The sequence below is a fragment of the Diuraphis noxia genome, unplaced genomic scaffold (genome assembly GCF_037042655.1).
Source record: "Diuraphis noxia isolate RWA-SAM2 unplaced genomic scaffold, SU_Dnox_SAM2 contig0001, whole genome shotgun sequence".
Classification (NCBI taxonomy): domain Eukaryota; kingdom Metazoa; phylum Arthropoda; class Insecta; order Hemiptera; family Aphididae; genus Diuraphis; species Diuraphis noxia.
Genome location: NW_028301711.1, coordinates 39674521 through 39700491, shown reverse-complemented (window position 1 = coordinate 39700491; position 25971 = coordinate 39674521). Strand labels below are relative to the sequence as shown.

General features: G+C 31.8%; 2 protein-coding genes across 2 annotated transcripts in view; one reads left to right on the top strand and one right to left on the bottom strand.

Annotated features, from left to right (window-relative positions):
• Positions 1–5787: 5787 nt before the first annotated feature.
• LOC107173660 (uncharacterized) lies at positions 5788–8408 on the top strand. Its single transcript, XM_015524278.2, has 3 exons — positions 5788–6198; positions 7287–8066; positions 8163–8408. The coding sequence occupies exons 1-3, from the start codon at positions 5788–5790 to the stop codon at positions 8337–8339; spliced, it is 1368 nt and encodes a 455-aa protein (XP_015379764.2). The 3' UTR covers positions 8340–8408.
• A 1900-nt stretch (positions 8409–10308) lies between these two features.
• LOC149060671 (uncharacterized) overlaps positions 10309–25971 on the bottom strand; it is a 37756-nt gene continuing 22093 nt past the window's right edge. Inside the window, exons 4-6 of the mRNA XM_089230141.1 lie at positions 12269–12390; positions 10890–11314; positions 10309–10664 (exon numbers count right to left, since the gene is read on the bottom strand). Coding sequence (XP_089086267.1) covers positions 10309–10664; positions 10890–11314; positions 12269–12390 — 903 coding nt within the window. The remainder of the gene's footprint in view (positions 10665–10889; positions 11315–12268; positions 12391–25971) is intronic.

The following is a 25971-nucleotide window of genomic DNA, read 5'->3' as shown; positions in this document are numbered from 1 at the left end:
TATATACCTAATATTTGGGACAAAGAAATTCTTATAATAATTTATGTAAAAAAATGAGAAAAGTACATTTTTATAATTGAAAGCAAAAATAATTTGGTTGTAAATTTATCGCATATCTATAAGTCATATATTATATAATTATTTTAAAAGTATCGCATAGCTCGTTTTTTTTTTTTTGTGTTTGTGTTAATTCATTATATGTCTGTAAATGGAGATTTTTTACAATATGTTAACGTTTTTTTTTCGAAAAATAACCGCTTCGAGGTTATAAATGTATGTATTGAATTTTCAATCAATAAATGTGTTTGAATATCTTTGAGCTATTTTACCAGGTCGCAAACCCGAAAAAGAACACACGTCATTGTATAACCTGCAATATATGGTATTAATAAATGTGTTGCTTTCTCGCTTGCTCCGCGTCTAAAATCAAATAATATCAATCCCTATACACCCAATTGTTATACGTTAAATATAAAAGGTATATGTATAGACATGTGTATGTGTTTGCATCTACGGTCGTGTATTATAATAACAGCATTAAAATATGTCGCAGATCGATTTTTTAGCGTGTGTAAATTTGCAGGCTTTTATACAAATACGTTTTCGAGACGGCTGTAGAATGACATACGCTCGATAAAATAAGCCACGATAGGTTCGCACGCCTGAATTAACTCGAACCCCTTAACATCCCCCAAACATCCCCTTTACAATGGCAAATTCAATGCCCATACAACCCGAATAATTGACGTGACGTGCCCGGATCGACCATTGCCCGAATAAAATTGTATCGGTCGATGGCCGATCAATCGAGTCTGAAAATAATTAACACGATGGTACGCTTCATGTTATATTCATTCCACATGTTTTACGAGTTGTTCGTGTTGTAGTGATTGTGGATGGAATACAAGTAAAATATCTCAAGTAAGCAGCTATAAGTATAAACTATTTATGTTCATGGTGTTAGTCAAGTTATATCATATATGAGTATAATTGAGTAACTAATCGTTATAGGTAGGTAGCTAAATAAAATTTTATCTTTAACATATATTTTTAACAAAAATTGTAGGTGCTTAGAAAATAACTGATTTTAATTATGTACAAATATGCATTGTCCAAAATATATTAAAAATTAAATTGTGACGAGTTAAAATAATAAGACAAGTTAAATTATATATTTCTAATTAAAGATATTGAAAGTTTATCGTTTTTCTGTGAATTTAGACCTATAAACAGAAGAAAAACGATACATTTATAGAAGTTAAATTTTAATTTTGAAAAAAATAATTGAACTCGTTCGCTTTATTGTCTGTGTTTCTAAGAAAATTGATTTTTCTTTAGCAACACTAAAATAAAAGCGAATTTTGAAAAAGAAAAGAAAATTAATTTGGTACCTACTTGATTAACTAAATAGTACATCAAATCGAAAATCCATTTACTACATGATCTAGAAAAGAGATTAAGGAATTCAGGTAGGTTATTTTTTCAAAATTAAAACCAGGTTTTTGGTTCTGTGTGAATTTTTCTTTCGCTTTTTGGAACTTTTGTTGTACATGGCCACATGGGAGTTGAACATTTTTTATAGTAAACTATAATACTGCGATCGATTAATAATAAATTACTATTAATATTCGAGATGGTAATGAATTATACGGTATAACTCATTAAAAACAATTTGAATTACATTTTTTGTTTTTTGAAAATTCTTAGCGATATTACCTGGATGAAGAAGATGTCATCTAACTGTTTATTTTTCTCTCTGCTTCACGCACAACGTTTACAAAACGTATTTACACAGAGTCATTTTTTTTTATGTTTGTGAATAATCTTAAAGTAAAATCATATATTATAAAATCGATAAGTAATAGTAGAGGGAATGAAGTATCGATCTTTCTAAATATTGTCTTAAAACAATTTAAAAATCATTTTATTTCATAAAATTTATTTTATTTTTTTGGTTGTCGAATCTTACTCAAAGAATACATAAAATCGATATGTCATAACCTCAAAAATGTTATCCTCTATAATTTTTGTAAGAGGTATATTTTAGTATTTTACTCGAAGGTTATTCAAAAATCATAAAAAACGATTTTAGGTGAAAGCACTTTATATAATAATAAACAATAAAATTACCAAACTGTTAGAGACCAATCCTTTTTATTTTTGTTGGAAGGGGGCTTAAGTCCGATATACCTCAACGCTATACAATCCCGTGCTCTAGTTAAAAGATATATTATATAATATCTCGTATTAGACACATACTGTTGGACATATGGATAGTTTTGTATTGTTGTGCAGTGTACGATAACCATATACCTACTTATACTGGTGGTAGCGGCGGCGTCTCGGAAGAGCTGTGTCCGCGCCGTGGCAACAAAGGTTCTCATCGCGACAATGGCAGCCGGCGATTGTATATACGCCGTTGTCGTGTGGAAGAAAAGGTGCTGGCCGACCACAGATGGTATTATTTTTATTACTATTATTATTATTATTATTATCATCATCGGTACAATTGACACTTGGGGGATGCGGGGAGTGCCACCAACGCCGCAGGTACAACACATCCCTTTCACACGGTCAACAATGGACGGGAGTTCGGTGGTGTAACGCAGATAGAAGAAATATATAAAAAAAATTGAGAGAGAGAGAGAGTGAGCGGGTAAAAAAAAGAGTTTGCCGCGTGTTATCCGTTGTGGAATCCAAAATTGCCGGCGGAGAAGATGATGATAATATAAAATAATAATATACGCGATGATGTTTATACCGGATCGTCGTCGGCGGTGGCGGTGGCGGTTGCGACGACTACGAGTCTACGACCACGTCGAGGTCGTCGCGCGAGTAACCCGGGCGCGATTACCATGACAAAGGGAAACCGAACAAAGACCGGTAGGTGACTGGGAATCGCGCCGTGGAACATATAAAGGGAAAAAAGGGATATTGCGACCTGTATAATATGCGTGTGCGTGCGCGCAAGAGAAAGACTTACGCGCGGGGACGAAACTATTATGCTATTATTGTTATATTATTATTTTTTCCCGCATGTCATATAAAGACTTTGAGAAAAGGATCGGCCGCCACGGACCCTTATTGTAACAGATTCCACTGGTGCCTGTATAATGTATATTATTAGAGGTATATAATATAGGCATATCGTATACGGACGGTGTTTTGGAATTAATCCACACAAGCCAGAGAAACCCTACGGCCTACGTCGTCGTCGCACACGCACACGCCACCGTTTTTTCTTGGGGGCTCGCAAGAAGTCTTATTATACACGACCGATCGTCCTTTATATAACAACAATATAATACACCTACATTATACACACACACTGCACAGGTATATTATGTGTTATACGCCATATTATAAAAGTGTAATAATTTAATATTATTTATGTCAATAAAGTGCACCGCATTTAATTGCAGTGTGTTCGTTCTCGTTTACCCACGACTTTTTGAGAAACGCTAAACATCTATCATGAAAATATTGTAAATTTTGTGTCAATATATATGTTACTGGAAATGTTGACAATTCCTAACGATATCAGGCAAATATGTCATACATTTTTTTTTAGATATTTTACCTTAATCAGCATAATTAAATATTACTTTTATCAAACATAATTATTAATTACCCAGCTATTACCGTAATAAATAATTATTAAAAATCAAGTGTTCTCGAAAATCTTTTTTTATTACTTTATTTTGAGTGATTTAGGCATTTTTACATTTTTACTGGTAGGATCGGCGCATCCGAGTTGGGTCCCGAGTACTAGGGACTAATCGTAGGTACTACACTAGTTGGGTCCCGGATTTTTGTAGGCACTATGCTAGTTGGGTCTATAATCTATTTAAACCACAGGTATGGTTGAAAATGTTTTTACAGTATTTGTTTTTTTAGTTTTGTTTCTTTTCCATTAAAATATAAGTTATTAGAATTTTATAAAAAATAATCACTTTTGTGTTGCTAAAAATATTAAAAATGTTAAAAACCTATATGGCATTATGGCCATATTTATATTATAAAATATGCATTTTTATACTTGGTTCTTAACATTTTTAATATTTTTACCAACACAAAAGTGATTTATTTTTTATAAAATTCTAATAACTTATATTTTAATGGAAAAGAAACAAAACAAAAAAAAAAAACTGTAAAAAACATTTTCAACCATGCCTGTGGTCTAAATAGATTATAGACAGTCCTAAGTCTGTTAAAATGGGAAGGAAAATGTTAGTATAGTGTAGTACTTATCAAAAAATATTCAAGAACTAATGTTGTAGCTAAAATCATTCAGAACCCAACTAGTGTAGTAACTATAAAAATTAGGGATCGAACTAGTGTAATACCTAAAATAATTCGGGACCCAACTAGTGTAGTAATTTTAAATCTGGCACCCAACTCGGATTCAGCCAGTAGGATTACACATTAAATTATAATACACATATACATATGTACTTACTATAAACATATTATTGTGTAATACCCATGCGATAGCCATGACATCACTTTCCAATCAACCATTTTATCGATACCATTCATTTACCTACCTGATATTTTTAGAACATTGACAATATAATACGAACAGTAGTTGCAATATAATGGTTATTAGCATGTTACTTAGTTATCATTCTAATCAATTCAAACATCATAATCGTCAATGCTTTCGTGTATGTAACCGATGCGTGATAAAATTTCCTAGGAATGGTAGTCATTCCCTAGGAATTTTCGTCATCTCCTAAATTGTTAACATTTCAGGTTACATATATAAGCTAACAACATAAAACAACTAACAAGTATATTCCAATTTATTATAAAATGAATGTATAACATAATTTTAAGTGTTTATCTTGGTACCTATCTAATATTATTTAACACATATTGATTGTTAATATTATTTTAAATAACACAATTCGACTGGTCGTCCAAGAAAAATATGCACCTATTCATAAAATCAAACAGAATTCGTAATTTTTTCCAAATCATAATTAATAAGTATCTATATACTATGCGAGTATACCTATTTATTCGTAATATCTTGACCAATAAGAACAACAATATATTATACAGTTATTCGTTAACCTTTTTGATGATAAAGCTTATATACCTAGGTACCTAATATAATAGGTAATGGGCGATGAGAATCAGGTATCAGTGGTGACATAATTTTTGAACTGATGAGTGGGAGACCTAACCCTAACATATGCACAAAAAATAGGAATTTCAATTTTAAAGTGTTCAAAATGAATAAAAAAAGCATTATAATGCATAAAGACATTTTAGATGAAATGCAACTTAGCCTCCTCATAGTCCCCATATTTAAAGGCCTATATTATATTAACATTTTACGCCTACACTAATGTAATTATGTATGATTATATACAACCCCGTTCACATATGATATACTACGTTAAGTATATATATTTAGTATTAATAGTCTGAATGAACAGAGTAGTAGAAGTAGTCGTTGAATTCAAATGTATCACATTCATTACATTAAATACTTAAAGACGAAGTAGGTAAGACATAGGTACACTCGACACCTACTATATGGCAGACCGAATTCATCAGTTGTTTTAATAGGTATTACTTATTATATGATAAAAGATATACTGGCTGGAACATTATGTAGTTAAAATAAACAACACTAAAAATTAGTTTTATAAATACAACTTACTATAAACAAAAAAAAAAAAACAATTTAACAAAATTTCTAAAAAATTAAATAAATGTAAGTAAATTTGTTTAAATAACTTTTTGAGAAAACATAATTGTGTTTAATATTTTTAGATGTCACGAGATAAAACAACACTAGATTTGAAAGACAAGTTGGCTAATCTCAATAGTCAAATAAGTTTACTTAAGGACAATTTGGTCACATATGACAAAGATATTTCGAAGAAAGATGATTTAAAATGCCGATTGCATAATTTACAACAGTGGATAGAAGATGTTGATTATAAAGTGAAACAATCGAACAATGATGTGTTCAATATTATCAACAAACAAAAACAAAAGATAAAAGAAGCTGAAGTTCAAGAATGCATGTTGCGATCAGAAAATACTAGACTTCAAACCGCCAATGACTGTATAGCTGAGAAGCTAAACACACTAAACCGGAAAGAACAAGCACTAACCGCCGAAATTGAGAAATTGGAATTATGTAAAGTGAATATTCAAAATGAATTTTGCAGTACTAAAGTAAGCTTAATCAATAATTATTAGTTCTTTTATTAGTATATATTATTCTGTATAATAATACACATGACAATGTACTAACATATTAATGTTGGTTGTGAATATTATAATACTTTGGAAAATGCAAATAATAATTACTGAATACATAGATATATCTATTGACAAGTAACGGGGATCGTCATATTATCGGTATGCAACAACAGTATTGATGAATTGTAGTTTTACTTGAAAATATAGTATGCCTATTAGTAGGTACGCAAAGCTCGAAACCCAAATTCAGTTTAACGAATAAACAAATTAGGATTTCAGAAATAGTGCATAACATTTTTCTATTTTTATATAATATTTAGAAGTATAAATCCTTTTATTAAACTATTATTAATCAATTAAATTAATATATTAATCCAAATAATTATGAGAATATAAAGTTAATTAATATGTATTTTATATAAAACATTGATTGAAATGTAATGAAATGTGGAATATTTAAAAAATAAACCTAAGGTCAAAATAATATTATCAGTGTGAAGTGAAAGCAAACTATGTTTTAGTTTTATAATAGGACTTTATTTTTGAAACGCAATCAGAATTAAAAATATACCTAATATGTGATACGACGTTATGTTTGTAACGAGCAGTGTATAATATGCAATTAAAACTAATGCTACGACAAAATACAACGACGCATTATTCGACAGAGACTTGGCCTTTGTTTAAAAATATAAATGTATACTTTTTTGATTATCGTTTACCTTTCAGATCTGCTGTAGGACAATTCGATGGGGGTAACATAAATGTTTCAATAAGCAATATTTGGGAAGTTCAGATAATCTTTAAGTCTATCTTAAGTGATTTATTACATTAAAGAACGTCATCCCTAAAGCAAAAAAAATAAAAATAAAGAGCTTCAAAATCTTATACTTCTCAACTCTTAACTCAATATACTTTAAGTATAAATCTATTTCACTTTATCTCATGATCTGCACGTTTTCGGAAACAGAATAAAAGAATCAGTTAACCCGACCCAACAGCGGTGTAATAATAGTTAAGTGCAATAACGTTACACCACTTTGCCACGCGTTTCGTTCCAGACTCGTGTGGAGGAAATGAAGTGTCACATCAACAGCCTGAAGAAAACGCTCAAGACGAAAAAAGAAGAATCCGAAAATCTCCAGAAATCGTTGACAGCAAGTGAGGCCGAGTGCAAACGCCTGTGTGCGGCATGCAGTGCTGCCAAATGTGCACTGGAACGGTCGGCGGCCGATGTTGCAGGCGTCAAGTGTCGGCTGAAGAAAACTGTAGAGTGTCTGAAGCGGGAGCAGGCTGAGCTAGCGGAAAAACTGGAGGACAAGGCACGAGATCTAGGAGCCATCAAAGCCGAGCTGGATACGTCCATCCGGACAGTAGCCGAGCTGAGGGAAAACGTGAATAAGCAGGAGGCAGCGATAGCTGAGTTGCGGGAGACGATGGTCCTCGAGAAGTACGAAGCGGAGGCAGCCGCGAGTGCCATAAAGGAAGAGAACTGTGCGGAGTCCGAAAAGCTGAGCCGGGCCAAAGACGAGATGGCTGAAGTACGCCGCAACAACGGTTTGGTGGTCACTAAAATCGAATCGCTCAAGTGTCAGTTGCGGGCCAAAGAGTGCCAAGTGGAGGAACTTCACCAGATAGCAGAATCGCTCAATCGGGCCAAGGATGAAAAGTGCGAACGATTGGAGCGGGAACGAAGCACGCTAATCGACGACCTGCGGTGCAAAAAGAAGAAGATCGCGGACCTGGAGCGACAGCTATGCCGCATGCGTGAAGAGGCCCGTCAGCGTGGTGGTGTGATCAGTGGTTGTGATGGTGGTGTGAGCAGTGGTTGTGATGGTGGTGTGAGCAGTGGTTGTGATGGTGGGGTGAGCAGTGGTTGTGATGGTGGTGTGAGCAGTGGTTGTGATGGTGGTGTGAGTAGTGGTTGTGGTGGTGAGAGACCGAGCACCGCCAACTGCTGTCCTTCTGAAGACGCAGTAAACCGGCAGGACATACAGAGCAGCAACTCCAACGAATCGTCCTTCATCGACGTGCTAAAGAGACTTTACAGTGACCTGAATTGTATCAAACTCAAATCCTGCAAAATAGAGTCGACCAATCCTGTGTACACTTGACCGATGATCGAAATCGTGTTATTTATACGCTCATGTATGAAAAAAATAAATAGAAAGAAAATTCGCAGTGTATTGCGTTTTAGTTATTTATTTTTCGCGGACTTCTATCTTTTTTACTTAGATGTATACAATTTGTAATTACATTAATTGTTTAAATACGAAATTAACATTGGAAACCTGCTGTAGCAGTTATTATTTATTATTATTTTTTGGTACAAATACAACACATTATATGGACTCTTTGTAAACAATATAGTGTTCAATAATGTATAATTGACCAGACTGACTAAGCTAATAAATTCTAACTGATAGCCGATACAATAGATTTATTAAAATATATATTAATAATTGTTAGTTTAATTTAAAAACTATTTATCATGAGATATCTTCGTTGACATGAAAAACCTCCCATTAGCCAAATTATGATTTTGAGGTGTTAGTATCCCTAAATTCAGAAAAAATAAGCTATTAATATTGATATTAGCTGATTTTCTATTAGTTAGTTTAAAACAAAAATTCAACAAGCGCCTCACTTCGGATACAGTAAATAAAACTGAGTTTTTAACGGCCAATTTAAAATGTATTTTACTATAAAATATAGTAATATTTGAGCAAAATATCCGACTTCCTACTTTGCCTGTAACATAACGTGCTACGAAGTGCACGGGTTCAGCTAGTAATTCAATAAAGAACAAATAATAAATAAATAGCGTGTTAACTAATAATTCATCATAAAGTATAGCATACACAATATATTATTATAAAAAAAAAAACTTATGAACACAAAAAAAATATATATATGTATATATACATAAAAACACACATCATTGTAAAATTAATACATTCATTTCTCCGTTCAAAATTTAAAATAAAATGATACATTTCAAAGGGCACTATTTTTCCAAAAAATCAATGAACCATCTACACTGTAGATTCTACAGCCTTTCTATAAATCCCGCTCAGACTGTAGCTGAACACAATTTTCTGATTACTAACGGCATATCCAAGGGGGGGACCAACTTGGGGCAAAAATTTATAAACACATTTGGATGCCCCCTGATAAAAATTCTAGCCACGTTAAAAATTTTTTTTACCAATAATAAATCACTACGCACAAATCACTATCGTGCGGTTGTCGATTCACTTCCTTTGATGTTTGCCGACTTTTTGCTGATCTGGAGTTTTGTCGATCCATAAATCAAATCGGTACGAAAGTTGAACGGAATTCGGTAGCAGATGACGAATCAACGTGTCGACCATCCAGTGTAATACCGGCTTTAGATCTTTGATCAAACCGATTAAAGTGCCATTGCGACATGTATAGGTCTATGTTTCGTCAAACTGAAGCATGTAAATGACGATTATTCTAATTCTTATTAGAAATAAAAAACAATTTATCAAATAAATAAATAACTAGATATGTTATATAAAATTTTATTTATTATTTTAAGACTAGTAACCTAACCTACAAAAAATTTTCGTAATGTATATTATTATAATTCTAACCATTGTTTTTTTTTATACTATTAATGACAAAAAATCATTCATAGAACATAACTACAGTTTAAACTTCAAAGTATGAAATGCTTTCATATTCACTCTGATTGGAACTTGATTCGTAATGTTTGTGACACATAATCCCAAAATATTGACAACATCTGTAATAAATACTATAGGTATATTATAAAGGACGTTTTGGACAACATAACGATATAAAACAATATGTATTTATTTATGTGCGTACATGTTTTTCTCACGTCGCCTTTACATCTCTGCAATGTATATCGACAACTATACATATCACATATTATACATATTACACAGACGTTATATAATAATAATAATAAAATTAATAATTATAATTTTGTAGTAGATAGCTCAAATGTAACAAAAAAAAAAAGACAAAAATATGTAACCATGAAACTGAAAGTGCACCGAGAAGCGTGTTGACTCCTCCTGCAGTAAGTCTCTAAGAACTCTGGTCGACGTCGTTGTAATTGGCGGTGTTGATAGTGACGACGGCCTCTTCCGGTTGCTGCTCAAAGCTTTTCGCCGAATTTAACATGACATTATCGTCAACCATGTTCACCTCCCACACTTTGGGAGACTGTTCCGCATCCTCGTCTTGCTTGTTGTCGTCTACGCCTTCCTCGATCACATCAACACTGGTCAAGTGGTCGATTCGGATGGATTCTTTAGTAACAGACGGGTCGTTATAACAGTCTTCCGGTCTGATTGTGACGATGCCTGACTCCTTGCGTTCGTTGTAACGGACTGGACGTGTCGATACCTTCGAGTATGAATGCTGTCGTCGCTTCTGCTGCTTATGTTGCTGCTGCTCGAGCTGATATCGGTCCTTCTGCTGCTGTTGCTGTTTGTGCTGCTGCTCTTTCAGCTGCTGCAGCTTGTGCTGTTGTGCTTTGTAATCCTGCAGCTTGTTCAGCTGCTCATTCTGCTTGTGTTGCTTCTTTTGCTGCTGTTGTTGCTTTTGCTGCTGCTGCTTTTTCATCTTCTGCTGCTGCTGTTCATGCTTCTGGTGTTGTTTCTTCTGCTGCTGCTCTGACCTCTGGTAAATCGTGGTGCCTGATGAAGTGGCGTCAAACACAATAGAGTCCACTGTCTGTTCACTGATCTGCCGGTGCACTGCGGATGCGATGTCCAAACACATTCGCTGCACTAGCGCGTCATCTATAGGGTATCTGGTCACGGTTTTTGCATCTCCGACGATTCTCTTATCGCAGTTCTCAGTCACGTAGTCTCTGACACAGTCGTCCGTTGTCACGTGGTTATTGCTGTTGTAGTCAGTTGTCTTGTGCAAGTACACGTCCCTGAACGTCATTCTCGTCGGAGTTCCCTGATCGGCCGCAATGGCCAGGTTGGTGCTGATCACCTGTTTGATCGGCAATATTTGTGCTGGTTTCTCGATCTTTTTGTTGTTTACAAACACCTTCAGAAAATTTATCGGACCTTTGCTCCTACGTAACACGTATTTTTAGAATAAGTATGTCTTATCTAGCCACAGCGTTATTTTAATGGATGTAGGTAATATTGGCAAATTTAAAGGGTATATTTGCATAGTTATTAAAATTAGAAGAACATAGATATTATAAAGAACCATAGATTATTATAGTTCATAGTGAATTTTGGTTGTCTCACAATACAATTATATTTTAATAACTATTTTTGTTTTTTTGATTTAAAAACCTAATAACCTCATGACCGGGTAAATATTTTCTATCGCTTCCAACCAATTTTTCATTTTACAAATCTATGAAAACTACCTATTTTAAATTTAAAGTTATGATAAATGATTTAATTTGAAAAAATAATATATTATAATTTAATAGAATAACTTTTTATTTCACAAAACCTTACATGGCTTACCGACAGTGAACTTAAAGGTTTAAAACGTATACGTTTTCAGTGGCGTAACTTTGAGGTGATTAACCTCCTCATCCTTTGACATTTTCCCCCTAAACTGTAAAGAAAATGTGTAAATTTTTTACTTATCCCCCCATTGATTAACCCTGGCTATGCTACTGTACGTATTTAGCATACAGTTATGTATTATTATTATTATTTTTTTAATTTAAGATAAATATTTCAACATCTAATGGTAATTATATGATTTACTATATTTATTCAAGAATAGATAATTACATTGGAGTATAGGTATATATATATTATTAATTTTATATCAAAGATCAATTCGTATTGTTGAAGATTATCATATATAACTAATCCTAATTCTTTAAAATATAAGATCAAAATAATACAAGTTTGAAATATAAAGTATACCTAGTGCATCTAAATACTAAAACTAAATACAATATCATCAAACGAAATGAACGAATTGTGCACTTCTTTACCATGATACTATTGTAATTGGCGTTTTATAATATTTTACTTTAATATAATATTACACTTACGAGGCAAATACGATGACGGTGGAACTGCAAATCATCGAAAAACACAATAATGTATCGTACGTAATCATTACGCCAGCCGACAATGATGATAATATAAGTAATAGGTACTGTCGCAGACCAGTCTACGAAACCGCTGCATGAACTATACGATAGTATGATTTCGTTTTTGTAGATGATATTATAATATGCAACAACATTGTGTACAACAAAAATCGTCACGACAGCCAACAATAAGCCATTGCCTAGCAATACGGTGTACCTACATATTTTAACTCAGTAAAAATAATGTTTGAAAAAAAACCCAGATGAATTCGCTCTATTAAAATGTAATGTGATCGGAGATACCAGTCAATTATAGAATATTCAGGAAAGAATTCAGATTCTTTTGAATATATTTTGACCATAGCTCGGGAGCACGAAGGGTATTTAGGGATTTTGATAATATTACAAAGAAATATAAATTGATTCAAATCATTGTTAATATATCAAAGTTTATTATTATTTATTACTTATGAACAAAGCTTACCAAGATTTACGGCTATCTCAAAGTTCAGGTGCGTGTGAATTCATGATGGTAATCTCGGAGAACTTCCGTTGTCTTACATTTTGGTATTTGGCCGCACTGCCGCAGCCTTACAATAATAAATGTGAGACTAGTTAAGAGTAGCATATATAGTAATATATATATACATAGTCAGCATATTGTACTTGTTATGTTTCTAAAATATTACATGATATAAATGTAAGTATAATATGTATTTATTGTACATAATATTATGTGAATAAAATATAATTAATAATAAAGCAATCGTTATACAGGTATATAGGTTTCTAATATATAGGTACATCATTATTTGAGTAGGGTATCGTTATAATATTCGTAATAATTTAAATTTGAAAATAAATCATCAAATTAAATAGTAATAGTTTATAGGCTATGGAAATCAAACGATTTTGTCATGATGAGGGGGTAGAGGGATATTGCAGAATTTATCATGTACAATTTATTTTTGCCTATGGCATCTTTGTTTAAACGACCAAAAGTCTTTTAAATACAATAAGTTGTAAGCGTGTAGGTACAATATGATAATTTTATTTATAAGTAATAATAATATTAATAATAATAAAAATAATTATTTAAATATCTATTGTACAAGAAAATGTTTGGGGTTGTACCTCCAATGAGATAGCTCCTTTCTTTAGTCTATGTCAATTAAACTAGGCCGTATAGCTTTAGACGTTACAGACCTCTAATGTCATAAGAGTTATCTATATGTTGTTTAGCAGTTGCATTGGGATGCAGCTCATTTTTTGATTTCATCCCGGATGGATGGTATATTCAAATCTCTATGATGATTTCATTCCTGTCAAAACGATATGTTGCAATAATGGTACGAAAGCTAATATTCTGATAGCGTTGAATGATTTTGATGTTGAATTTTCTGACATAACTATGCGCGCATCCAGAATTTTTGTTAGGGGGTGGGCTTAATAATTATACACAAGTAAACGATTAAAACTAATTTTTAAATAATTACTTTAATTTATCATCACGATATTATATTATATTATAACGGTGAAGCAAAAAGTTTTTGAGGAATGGGCGGTTCATTGATTGTTGAAATTTTTGGGTAATTAATACTAATATCATTACGAAGTTAGAAGAGTACTACTACATAGTACACTAGTACCAACTCAGGTTTCTTTCGTTTTTGATTCATTTTAACTAAGCTGTTTTTTACACACAAGTACATCCGAAATAGCTATCACAAAGAAAAAATCGAATAGAGGAATAGACTGAATTATGTAAACGAGTTTTTCATACCGACAGACAGTTGAAAGTCATAAACTCATAACTATCATTGTTATCGTAGTTACCAATCAAAGTCGATCTTACATAATCGCTACTCGCTAATATCTATAAATCTAAATTTAATTTTCAACGAAATAAGAAATCGGCGATTCCCTAACCTTATCGCGTAATATTGAACTATTATTATATATGTGTGTATCTAGCATAATAAAATTTGAAAATATAACATTATCATTTATTATTGTTATACTGTTATACGAGTATTTGCTATAATAACGTATAATTTAATGAAAAAAAAAATTTATCAGATTTATCTGTTGAGTGAGTTTTTATCGTATTTTTATGAGTAATCCTTTATGTCAAACCTTGTCCAAAGCTTAGGCTACGTCTAAGAACACTCCACGGTTGCTACACGCAACTAACGGTTGTGGGCTTGTGGCTTGTAAGTATAGTTCCGAGTGTTTTTCAAGCTCGAAATGCCTAATAGATTATTTTATGATTATTGCTGTACTTCCACGAGCTTTACCACTAGGATGGAGCGTGGTATAAATATTATACTTTCTAATTTTTAAAACAGTCCAAGATGTAAAATGTGTTTCTAATATTAAAGCAATATTGATGTTTACACTGTTTAAGAAATCTTCGAGTTCTTGTTTTCGCTGTACTAGCGCGTTAGCGTTCCATGCTGATTCGAAGTGTGCGATTCATTACTTTTTCTTTTGATTTTTGTTGTTGGGTTTAGATTGATTACTTTCTAATATATTTAATCTATATATGATATTTTCTAGCGATTTTGTTAAATTAGTTAAAGCAGATATGATGTCTATTAACACGGGTTCGTTTTCGTTGGATTGTTGTTGTTTAGACTGATGCGTCCCGACTGAACGTCGATTAATACATCAACGTAGGAATGAAAATACTGATGTATAAGTGTAAAAATCTTTATTTTACGTTTAAACTTGATACAAAAATATAATGTAGTAAGCTATAAGGTGTTGGTGAGCGGTGTTACGACCTGACTCTGAAATAATGTTATAAAAGACAATGAGTAGTGTTACGACCTACCTCTGAGTGTCTTGAATATCCCTAACCATCTAGGTATATCACATTTAAGAACCGTCTGGCTCACATTTTAAAAACCATCTGACGAGCTCTTGTTCCCGTCGCTCTTATATATGATTTGGTCCTTATGGGAGTGGTGGTGACTTTCCTGTTACATGTCGACATTCGGTCTTGTGAATCAACTTAATTTGATGGCTGTTTCGTATCCTTTCACACGGGTTTACAGTCATTTTTGAAAAGAGACGTGTGAAAACACTTTTATAATTTAATCAATTTCATATCTTATTCACCACGTTCCTATTGTTGACCTCCGCATGCTTTTGATATTAATGGCTTATTAGTTTTAGTTATAGTTAATACTTATTTTGTTTCATAATTTCGTACATATTTTATAGGTACGTAACAAGACGTATATAAGTTGTTACTTTAAAGTTGGGAGAACTAATCATCTAAACGTAAGATATGGCCGCTGTGACAGTTTTGCTGATTTTTATTGTACTGCAAAATCCTTTTTAGTGTGTGCTTATTTTGTAAGCAGAGTAACTCTTCCAGTTTGCGTTATGAGCTTAACTGCAATTAGCACATTTAGGTTTTGATTTTTTTGACTTATGGCAGTCTTCTATTATGTGTTATTCACCGCATTTTACACACGCGTGTGTTTTGTAACAATAGTTTTATTTAAGGACAAAAGACTGAATTTTTTTTACACTGTGGTAAATCTTTTTACTTTTTTTATGATTCTATTTTAATTTTAAGATAACATAGACTCTAATTTGTAAATATCTTTATTATTTTCTTGTGAAACTAAGTCCACAAAAATAAAGGCAATACGCTTATTTTCGTTATCCTTATCATTAGGATTTAGCTATTTTTTTTAATTTGAATGTTTGAGACATCACATGCAGAACAGCCTTTGTCAGCTAGGTCTCTTTTAACTTCACATATCACTTCAGTTTCTGGATACAATCCACGTATTATGACGTGGAATTTTTTTCGGCTTTTAATTGACATCCATGAAAATCGATTTTATTATTTTCAAGGACTTTTAAAGTTCGTCTAAACTAGTGTTCATCCTATGTCGCGATACCGTGGTATGTTACCGTTGGCGTTGCAGTTGCTGTTAATGACCGGGGGCTTCTTTGCGAGTTAAAATAGTAACGGAATTATGTATATCGTTAGTATTTTGTGTACATAAAAATCTTAGCCATATTACTGGAAAAATCCTATCAAACTTTCACCTATGATCCTTTTCCACTGAAATAGATTTACACCATAGTATCTAAAGTAGGTAAGTATTAATAGACACTCCTTTACCAATTTAATTTCAACCATAATGTTAATAAATAATAGGTATCTAGTTGCAGGTTAGCTAGTTGATCGTACCTATACAATAAACAACAACATTCTGGCATTGTGGTGAATGAAGACATACACTTGAATACTTGATAATGTCCACCATCTCGTTTACAGAACACTATACTTCCATAATATTATATCAAATAAAAATTATGTGTTTACTTTTTAAATTTTCCTTCAATTATATTCGTGTAACTTATCCATTGTTCTTGATTCTTTTATGAATAATTATCTATTATAATTATATCGGTACTCATAATTCCATCCCTTTTGAGATGTCGTTAAATTGTTTATTATCGCTGACAAATTAATTCTAAGTCACTAAATAGTAAATAATCATTTTGTCCAGCGTCAAAACTGCTTTAAACAATCACAATTCATAACTCCATTCGTTGAATACGTATTTAATAATTTTTTATTTTTTATTTCACCAGTTAAATTAAAAATAATTAAACTTGTGTAATATAGGCCCAGAGTAAAATAAAAAGTGTACTTGATGAAATAAAAAATGAAGGCAAAGATAAGTGGGCTAATTTATATACAAATTGTATTATTATATTTATTTAAAATTTTAACTAAAGCTATTTATTAATGGCGTAAGTGTAATTGTTTATTATTTCACGGCGGGACTTTTAATTCGTTAATTTGTTTTTGTATGATTTAATCACAATCACATCTACAATTTATTGTAAAGTGGTATAAACACTTGAAACTGTAGCGACCAATCAGCGTCGAAACGGTATAATGTACACACGAGTATGTGTGTAAATATATACAACATTTCGTTATACGTACATAAAATGAGGATATAATTATTCGAAAGAAAAATAAGCTTTTTCGAGACGTCCCACTGCCGAGTTCGGAGTTATTATTGCAGCGTTCGGTAGTTCCGAACTCGACGACACACCATATTTACATGTTCCACTTGTAAAAACATGTCTTCATAAACGAATACACTCAATGCATATTATGCATGTTGTTATCTATATAGTATGACGTGCATCAAAATAATAGCTAAACTGTGCATAAGTATATATATAATAAAACAATTAAATAAAATAATTCTTAAAAAATATAATATCTATAATAATCGCCGAAGACTCGTTGTTGCGGTTTTCCTTTAAATTTGTATATATCGAAAATGCATTAGACGGCAATAAATCTCATATCATGTATGTAGGTATATGTGTTATTGCAGTTTAACATGTAATAGTAATAGTGTAGGTGCATAAGTACCAAGTGAAAATTGCCATTTAATACGAATACGAACACGCTGGTAATGGTGGTGCATGCACATACGATGGCCGGAATTTCCACGGGAGAAAATATGAACGCGAAAATATAAGGGAAACAATTACATAAGTAAGAACGAGAAAAACGAAATTAATTTATTTCAATTCCTAAGGTTGGCCGTCGGAAAATACCTATAGATACCTAAATACGTACCTAGGAACGCAGGCGTTGCTCACAGATAACCACGCCATTTATGCGAATCCGAATAAAACGATACGTTGCCCCCTGAGTTGTCAGAACTATAATATATTATATAATGTCTATATATACTTACATACAATCGATATAATATAAGCGCATTTGTTTGTGTGTATGCGTGCGTTCTGTCTCTTTCAATACATGAAGTATTGAAGTGCGCTTGTGTGTGTGAATGTATACATATGTATATATACAATATTGCCAAACGGTGGCAGTGGTGGCGGGGTGATGGGGAAAAAGTAGGAAAAAATAAAACGAAACCGGCAAAGAGGAGAAAAAAGTAAATAAATAACAGTCGCGCACAAATGGAAAAAAGCTTTTTGTTAACGAAACCGAATCACCGAGTTTCTTTTTTATCTCTCTCTCTCTCTCTCTCTTTCACTCGCTATTTTTTTTAACAATCCCTTCGCATATATTATAAACGTTCGAATTTGTAGTAGTCATATGTATACACATACATTGCAGTAATGGTATATAGTGCGGTAGTGATGGCAGTGGTAGTTGTAATGGTAGAGGTATAGTGGTACACGGTATTCGTTTGTATACATATGCGCACGCGAAGAGCGGGTGGCGCTGAAAAATAATCAAACGCGGTGAAGGACTTTCGGGGGTGGCACGGGGGGGTCGTTGGTTGGCGTCGGGTGAAAGAGAGGCGAGCATTGTGTGCCCGCGGCATGTCCGAGTGCATAATATATAATGGAATATGAGTGCTTTTTGTACACGAGGCCCCACCCCTACTCCTTTCCGGCGTTGTATATATTATACAGCTTCAAGAGAAAGAGAGAGAGAGAGAGAGAGAGAGAGATAGACTGTTGTCAGGTTATTTTTCCACCTCTTTTCGTCGCAATACACATATACGTCGTATATATCTTGTATTATTCTGTATATATAATATAAGGTACCTATGTATATGTATAATGTATGTAGATAGGGAAAACTTTTTATTATTATTTCTGCGAACGCGTATATATATATAGTGCAGACGGTCTCGGGACTTATTCGTACACTATATATTGTCGTAAGAAAAAAGATTGGGTAGGAGAGGGAGAAAAACAACCCTCTCCGACGGAGGTTGACGACGGTCCGTCCGCCGCACCCATTTTAATAACAGTTTATATCATATATAGGTATATTTACCCCGAATCATTACGGTGGCCGCCGCCGAGCTTTCGCGTCCGTTTTGCCGTCTCTCATTCATCGTCCGCCGCCACAGCTAGAAACGAGGATAACACAATAAATATGTGTATAATATATATACTTAATACTATACACATAATATATAATGGGTGGCCTGCTTATGTGTGTGTAGTATATTGTATATAATATGTTAGGTACATTAATAACCGTTCGTGAGGGCGGTGCGTACTCTGCAGATATAATATATAGTGTACCGTGTACTTATGTATGTATATTGTATTCCTGTATCTGTTATTTCCATATGGCGTATATAACAATATTATTATATTCACGACCACATCCAATCCAAGTACTATACAGCGAGGTCTGCTTAAGTAGGCTTAGACCGTCGTGCGATGCGAGCGAGACGTGTTTCGATATTAAATGTATAATATTATGGTCATTTAAAATTTGTATACAATAACTTTTAACACCAACAAATTGCAAACTCGTTGCTTGAAACCAGTGGTTGAAAAATAAAATCATATACAGCCCATACAGGGATTATCCTTTTTATACTTTTAAAACAAGCCCCCCTATCACTAAATATTTTGTTAAAAGTAGAGGGCTACGTTTCTCACACCTCTCAACCAAATAACTCTTTTCAGTATGAAGAAAAATAATACTTTTAAGAAATCAGATATTATCATAATAACTATAAATTATATTCATAAATATTATATCCATGGACATAAAAAGTCAGTTTTTATTTTGTTTTCGAATTATTTCCTATTTGTTGTTGATTTATTTCGATTTTATGGAATATCAAAATAGAATTGTTTTTTCATACAAATGTTCCTAAACCTGATATAATATTACATAGGATGATAATAATATAAAATATTTAAACTGTGAAGCTGGAAAATCTTACAAAAGACGCACGTGAGACCGTTAATAATATAATTATATTATATATTATGTTGGGATTCGCATTTCGCGTATTCGATTGTACCCATACAAATATACAATACATCGCCATCGCTGAGAACTCATCACGTTCCTACGTACCTATATGTAATATGTATATTGTATATATAATAATATGATGTTTGAAGTTCGTCGTTTCGACAATAGCCGTTTTGTCTATCTGGTTAAATAATACGAAATGCAAGAATGAAAAGAGGATTTAAGTCGGTCTTGGGTTCTGTTACCAAATGGTATTATGCGTACCAATACTACAAATACATATTATACTACGACTATAGACGGATTTAGATTAGTCGTTACGTTACGTCTGCACCTGCGCGAATCAAATAAAAAAAAAAATAATAATAAAATCATGAAAAGATTACACGATAACCAAATAAAACTCATACAACATCCATTTATTTATTTATATGATTGATGACAATAAAACGCAACGTACGACACGTACATGCTTCGTTTTGTTTACATAATAATATATTAATGCAATAAATACGTACAATAGATATATTATAATGACATAATATACTAAATACATATCTTGTTATTGTTCATCAGAGGCGTACTCAGGAGTTTTCAATTGGCGGTGGGGGGGAGGGGGGTGTGTGCAATCGTTGTATATTGCATGCTGACATACAATTTAAAATAGATATATTTTGTTTATTTTTTCCCCTTTGAAAAAAAATTTTTTTTAGAAAATTGCTCGTATGAGTTATATTATATATAAGCACGAACGCACAAGATTACATAGGTTAGTGAGGTCATGGGGGAGGTTCAAACCCCACGACCTCCCCCCCCTTGAGTACGCCTTGTTGTTCATATATAAATATAGAATTGTAGAATCCTTTTCAACGTCAAAGTTTGAGCATAATTAGATAATTAAACATACTAACCTAAATAATATTTTATTTTTTATGTAATAATTATTTAAATCATTACATTATAATATTATATACAAATGATTTTAGAATTAATTTTTATGATAGCATCTAATCAATAATTTTTATAAATTATGTCGAGTTAAATTGGTTTGTAAAATAGTTATGTGACGTATTTATCTACTGAAAATGGTTTGTATTTTAGAATATTGTTATAAACTCAGCACAATTTTCATTACTTTATCTAAAATTTCAAATTAAATTTACTGAATATTTTCATAAATCTATTATTTGCCATTTTCTTTTTTTTTATTGTACTCTATTATTTTATCTAAAATAGGAAGCTATTATATATATTTAGTGATATTGATTGGTACTGTTCTAGTATAGATTATTTAACTCGGGTCATGCCGTTGATGTTTGAAATATTTTTTTTTTTTTTGTAGATCATAAGCTCAGCAGTTATAGTCATTAGCTGTTTGTAGTGGTGAACGGTTGGTTTATAACACGTAATGTATGTGTGGCAAGGATTTGTTGCTAATAATCCTGATGATCACCCATCCGGGATCTAGCAACACCGGCTGGTACGTACACTCAGAGCGTTTCCGTAGTTGAGCGTCAAGTTTGAGAATTTATACAATATTAAAATATATAAAGACATATAGATATAGTTATAAGTTTATTACGAGATAACGTCATAATATAATTTATGTGAATAATAACAATTCTATTGTGCCAGTGAAATTTTAATTTTGATATATTATTCAAATAAATGAAATAAAATAAATTGGTTTTTGAAAAGAAAAAAGTACTCTTTTGTATTTATGTAATACATAACAATTGTATTGTAAAATAAAAAAAAAACAGGTACAAACATTGAATTGCTGTATAGTATTGTATTTTAGTTAAACTGCAAATTCTAGAAAAATAAAATAAATTACTATGAAGATTATTTCGTGCATATTGTGTTTAACAGAAAGAAGGAATGTATACAACAATTAAATAATATATTGTAGTTATACTACTCGCAATTTCAATAGTTAACAATACTTTGGTACCTACTCGTTATAAAAAATTAAAATTTGTTTACACGACAATTTAAATAAATTAAGTAGGTACTAAGTTAAATTTAAATAGGTACTTATAGATTAGAAGTGTAGGTATGTAATATACTCGTATGTATTTTATTAATGTTTTATGTTATAAATTAGTAACTATTCCATCCTGTGTGCCCCAGGTACATCATTTTATTTTATGAATATATGTATCATATTTTTTATGCTTTTTATGCTTCTACATCTAGTGATTTTTCGTATGTAAAGAGTGTCAAGTTGAAAAACTCGTTTGAGTTCTAGAATGTCAGTCAATTCAAGTGCAAGTAAACATAAATTTACTACTTATGCACAACTTAGCTACTTTTATATAAACAATCCCCAATTAATGTGTAGCCAGTATATCAAGTAGCCAATCCATCTGTGTTCACGGTGATGAGCTACAATAAGTGCAATTTAGTTCCCTAAGTAGACTATCTATGCTAACTCAGCACAATAAATACTCATAATCTCTACAATTATGAATATCCAATAGGTAATCTATAAAAAGATCACCGATGAATAAAATTTTTATACATCTAGAGCATTATAGGGATCACAATTTCATACTTCAAGTTCAGAAATTTTGTCATTCAGTGCACTAAAAAATTCGATAAAGCTGCGAAATTGTATGTTATTTTACCGTAAAAATGGCGTTGGTGTATAATTAATTTTTAATTTGCTGAACAGTTGACCCCACTATTGTATTCTCACAACCAACTATTTTCCCCTTTAGAGGTTGAATATAATCTGCTAGAAATCTTCGTGGAAATATATTCAACAACTTTCTAAAGTTTCATGGCTATTGGATTAGTGTAGCAATACAAAAAAGACAAACAAACAAAGAGACATAATTCGCTTTTATATACAAAATATATACCATGTAACAGAAATAATTGTTTTCTATGTATAATATCAAATACTAGTTGGTAACTAAAATCTATAGTTAGGAACAAGTAAACTTTTTAATATTTTATTTTCTAATATAAATGTTTTAATATTATACTATTTATAACATGAATATAAAAAAAACTATATTTACTAATGACACTCCAATAATGAGCTAAAATTGATTTCTGGAACCAAAAAGAAAGACCCGTTCCATTTAGGAAGACAGAAAGGTGGTACTCTACTCTTTGTCCAATGAGCAAAAACAGAATTTCCTTAAATGCATTTCTCCATAGCCAACATCGACCACAAATCACTTCTGTGGGACAACAGATTCAAATTATACCATTTAGCATGGATGGAACTTCTGAAAAACCAACTTGGAAACATTTAAATGTCAATCGCAAGATGAAATTCGTTGAATCTAGACAGAATTTATATTTTACATCAATATATAATGCTGGAATCACAGCTATTAAACTATTTCATCAACACTTATAGGTCACCATCATGTCGATGTAGCAAGAATAACTATTTCAGACTTTAAGTTTAGCGTGAATGAAACTTTGAGTAAAAACCAATGAGAATTATATTTCAAACTGTCTAGCAGAAAAGCAAGGACATTATTCAGAATATTCCATATCAACACCAGTCATAGCCATAAAAATATTTATATCATTTATCCAAATCTAACTATTGAATTCTCTAGAATGCCGCCGTACTAAGCCTTCAGCAAGCAAGTGTGATCTATTCATAATATACCAATTGGGGTATACTCGTATGGATCAAAACTGTCCATTATTATCGTTAATATTTTAATGTATTAAAAATCAAAATTAAAAACATTGAAGAAGAATCTCAATATATTAGTAGGTAGTGAAACAATTATCTGATAATGTATCTCTTCAACCAAATATTGAGTGTATTACAATCAACTTAGGATTTCTAACAGATATTATTACTACATTAGAGGGAAACATCAACCTTTAACAAAGCATTGAAACAATTTAATATCATTATATTAAATCATATGTTTAATATTAGGAGAATAGTTGAAAATATGTATAAATATTGTTTTAAATGCAGAAAAGAATTTAAATTAAGCTAATTAAGATATTGTAAATGGCAATTTCTTCTTAAGGTGCCTATCCAATTTCGAATATTGGTGATCATTTCAGTGATTATCTCTCTGTCGGTTACGAGATTTATCATCGCGAAACAATTCTGATGAATACTTTTCAAACCATTCCCTAAGATTATGAAGCCATGATTTTCTTTTTCTACCTTAACTTTTTTTCCCATATATTTTCCTTTGCAAATGTCTTCAAGTATTGAATACCTACTCTCGTTCCTCATTATGTGCCCTAGCTATCTTATCTTTATGTTGTTGATCAGTGCCCTTAATCATTTTCCTAATGATTCGGCGTTTGTAATCCGGGCAGTCCACGGTATGTTCAGTATTCTTCTATATAGTTATATATCAAACGTTTCTATCTTATTTGTGATGGCATTATTCAGTGTCCAGGATTTCATACCATAGAGTAACACGGAGAACACATAACATCTTATGTGTTTCATTTTTGTTTAAGGTTAAGTTATAACTTTTGAAGAATTGGTTAAATGTTGCTCTCGCTTTACATATACGACACTTTATTTCTTAAGTGTTGACCCATTTTTCATTTCTCATGGTGCCTTAGTAGCAATATTATTCTACACTTTCTATTCTGGTTTGAGCTTTAATTATAATGTTCTTGTTAATAATGTTAATGACCATTCGTTTTGTTTTTTGTACCAAGTTGACTCCAAACTAATGACTGCATGTGGTCCTTTAAGGTCTGCAGTCCAGTAATATGGTCAGCTAGAATTGTGATGTCATCTACATACCTGATGTTATTAATTCTGGCTCCATTTAGTTATATGCCTTCTTCTATCTTGTCTAGAGCTTTATTGAATGTTTTCTCAGAATAGAGGTTGAAAATTAATAGAGAAAGGATACACCCTTGTCTGACACCTCGTAATATTTTTCGATTGTATTACCATCTAGCTTAAAGTAAGCTAAGTAGTTCCAAGAAGTAATTCCAACAGATAATCTAATATTCTTAAATATTTACTATCGAGACCAACTTTTTTAAGTATATACATCATTCTGTCATATTTTTACTTGGATTCTCTAATTTTTTTTCTTATAGGTATATTAAATCTATTATATTCCCAATTATTCAGTTATATAAGTATTTTATTTTTTATTTTAATTAGTCCAAAATGTTGTCTGTCATCCAAGAATTCTTTTTTTCTTTTCTGGTTTACCGAAGAATTTTTTTAAAGCTGTTATTTAATAGCCTATATATATTAATTATAAATTAAAATAATTATATATTATATATAAATTGCCTATTTTAGTACCTATTTTACTTTTTTCTATAACGCCTTCTTGCACATCATTAGTGGGATATTTCGATTTGGAGTATAAGTACCAATTTTACAGAGATATAAAACAAATTGTTCCCTTAACTTTACCAATGTTAGGATGACACTATTATTTTCTTTCTGTTTGTGAATTCTCTTATTTAGAAGCCAAAAATTTACTACAGTAAATCCAATAAATTGTCGAAAATTCTCATTTACCATTTTCTACTTCTCATCTTTATCTTATAACTCCCAAGTAATTCATCTAATAAATCAACACCACTCATGTGTCTTTTTTATACTTCTATTATATTTTAACAATCAACCTCAACCCTTTTTTTGTTTCTAATAAACCTACTTACTTTTACTACTAGCAGTAAATATCGACAGCAAGCATATAATTTTTTTTATATTTCCGTACGACAGCAAATCTATCTGTATCTATGACTTTTGATATACAAAGGGTGATAGTTCACCTAGGTTAATTCATCGGAACAGAATCATCGGGGGTTTCCGTTTTTCACCAAAATGACCTTCATCCGAATCATCTAGCAAATTTACATTTTTTAATCTGTTTCGTCTTACAGTGATAATGTATTTTTTATTTTTTTTTAATAA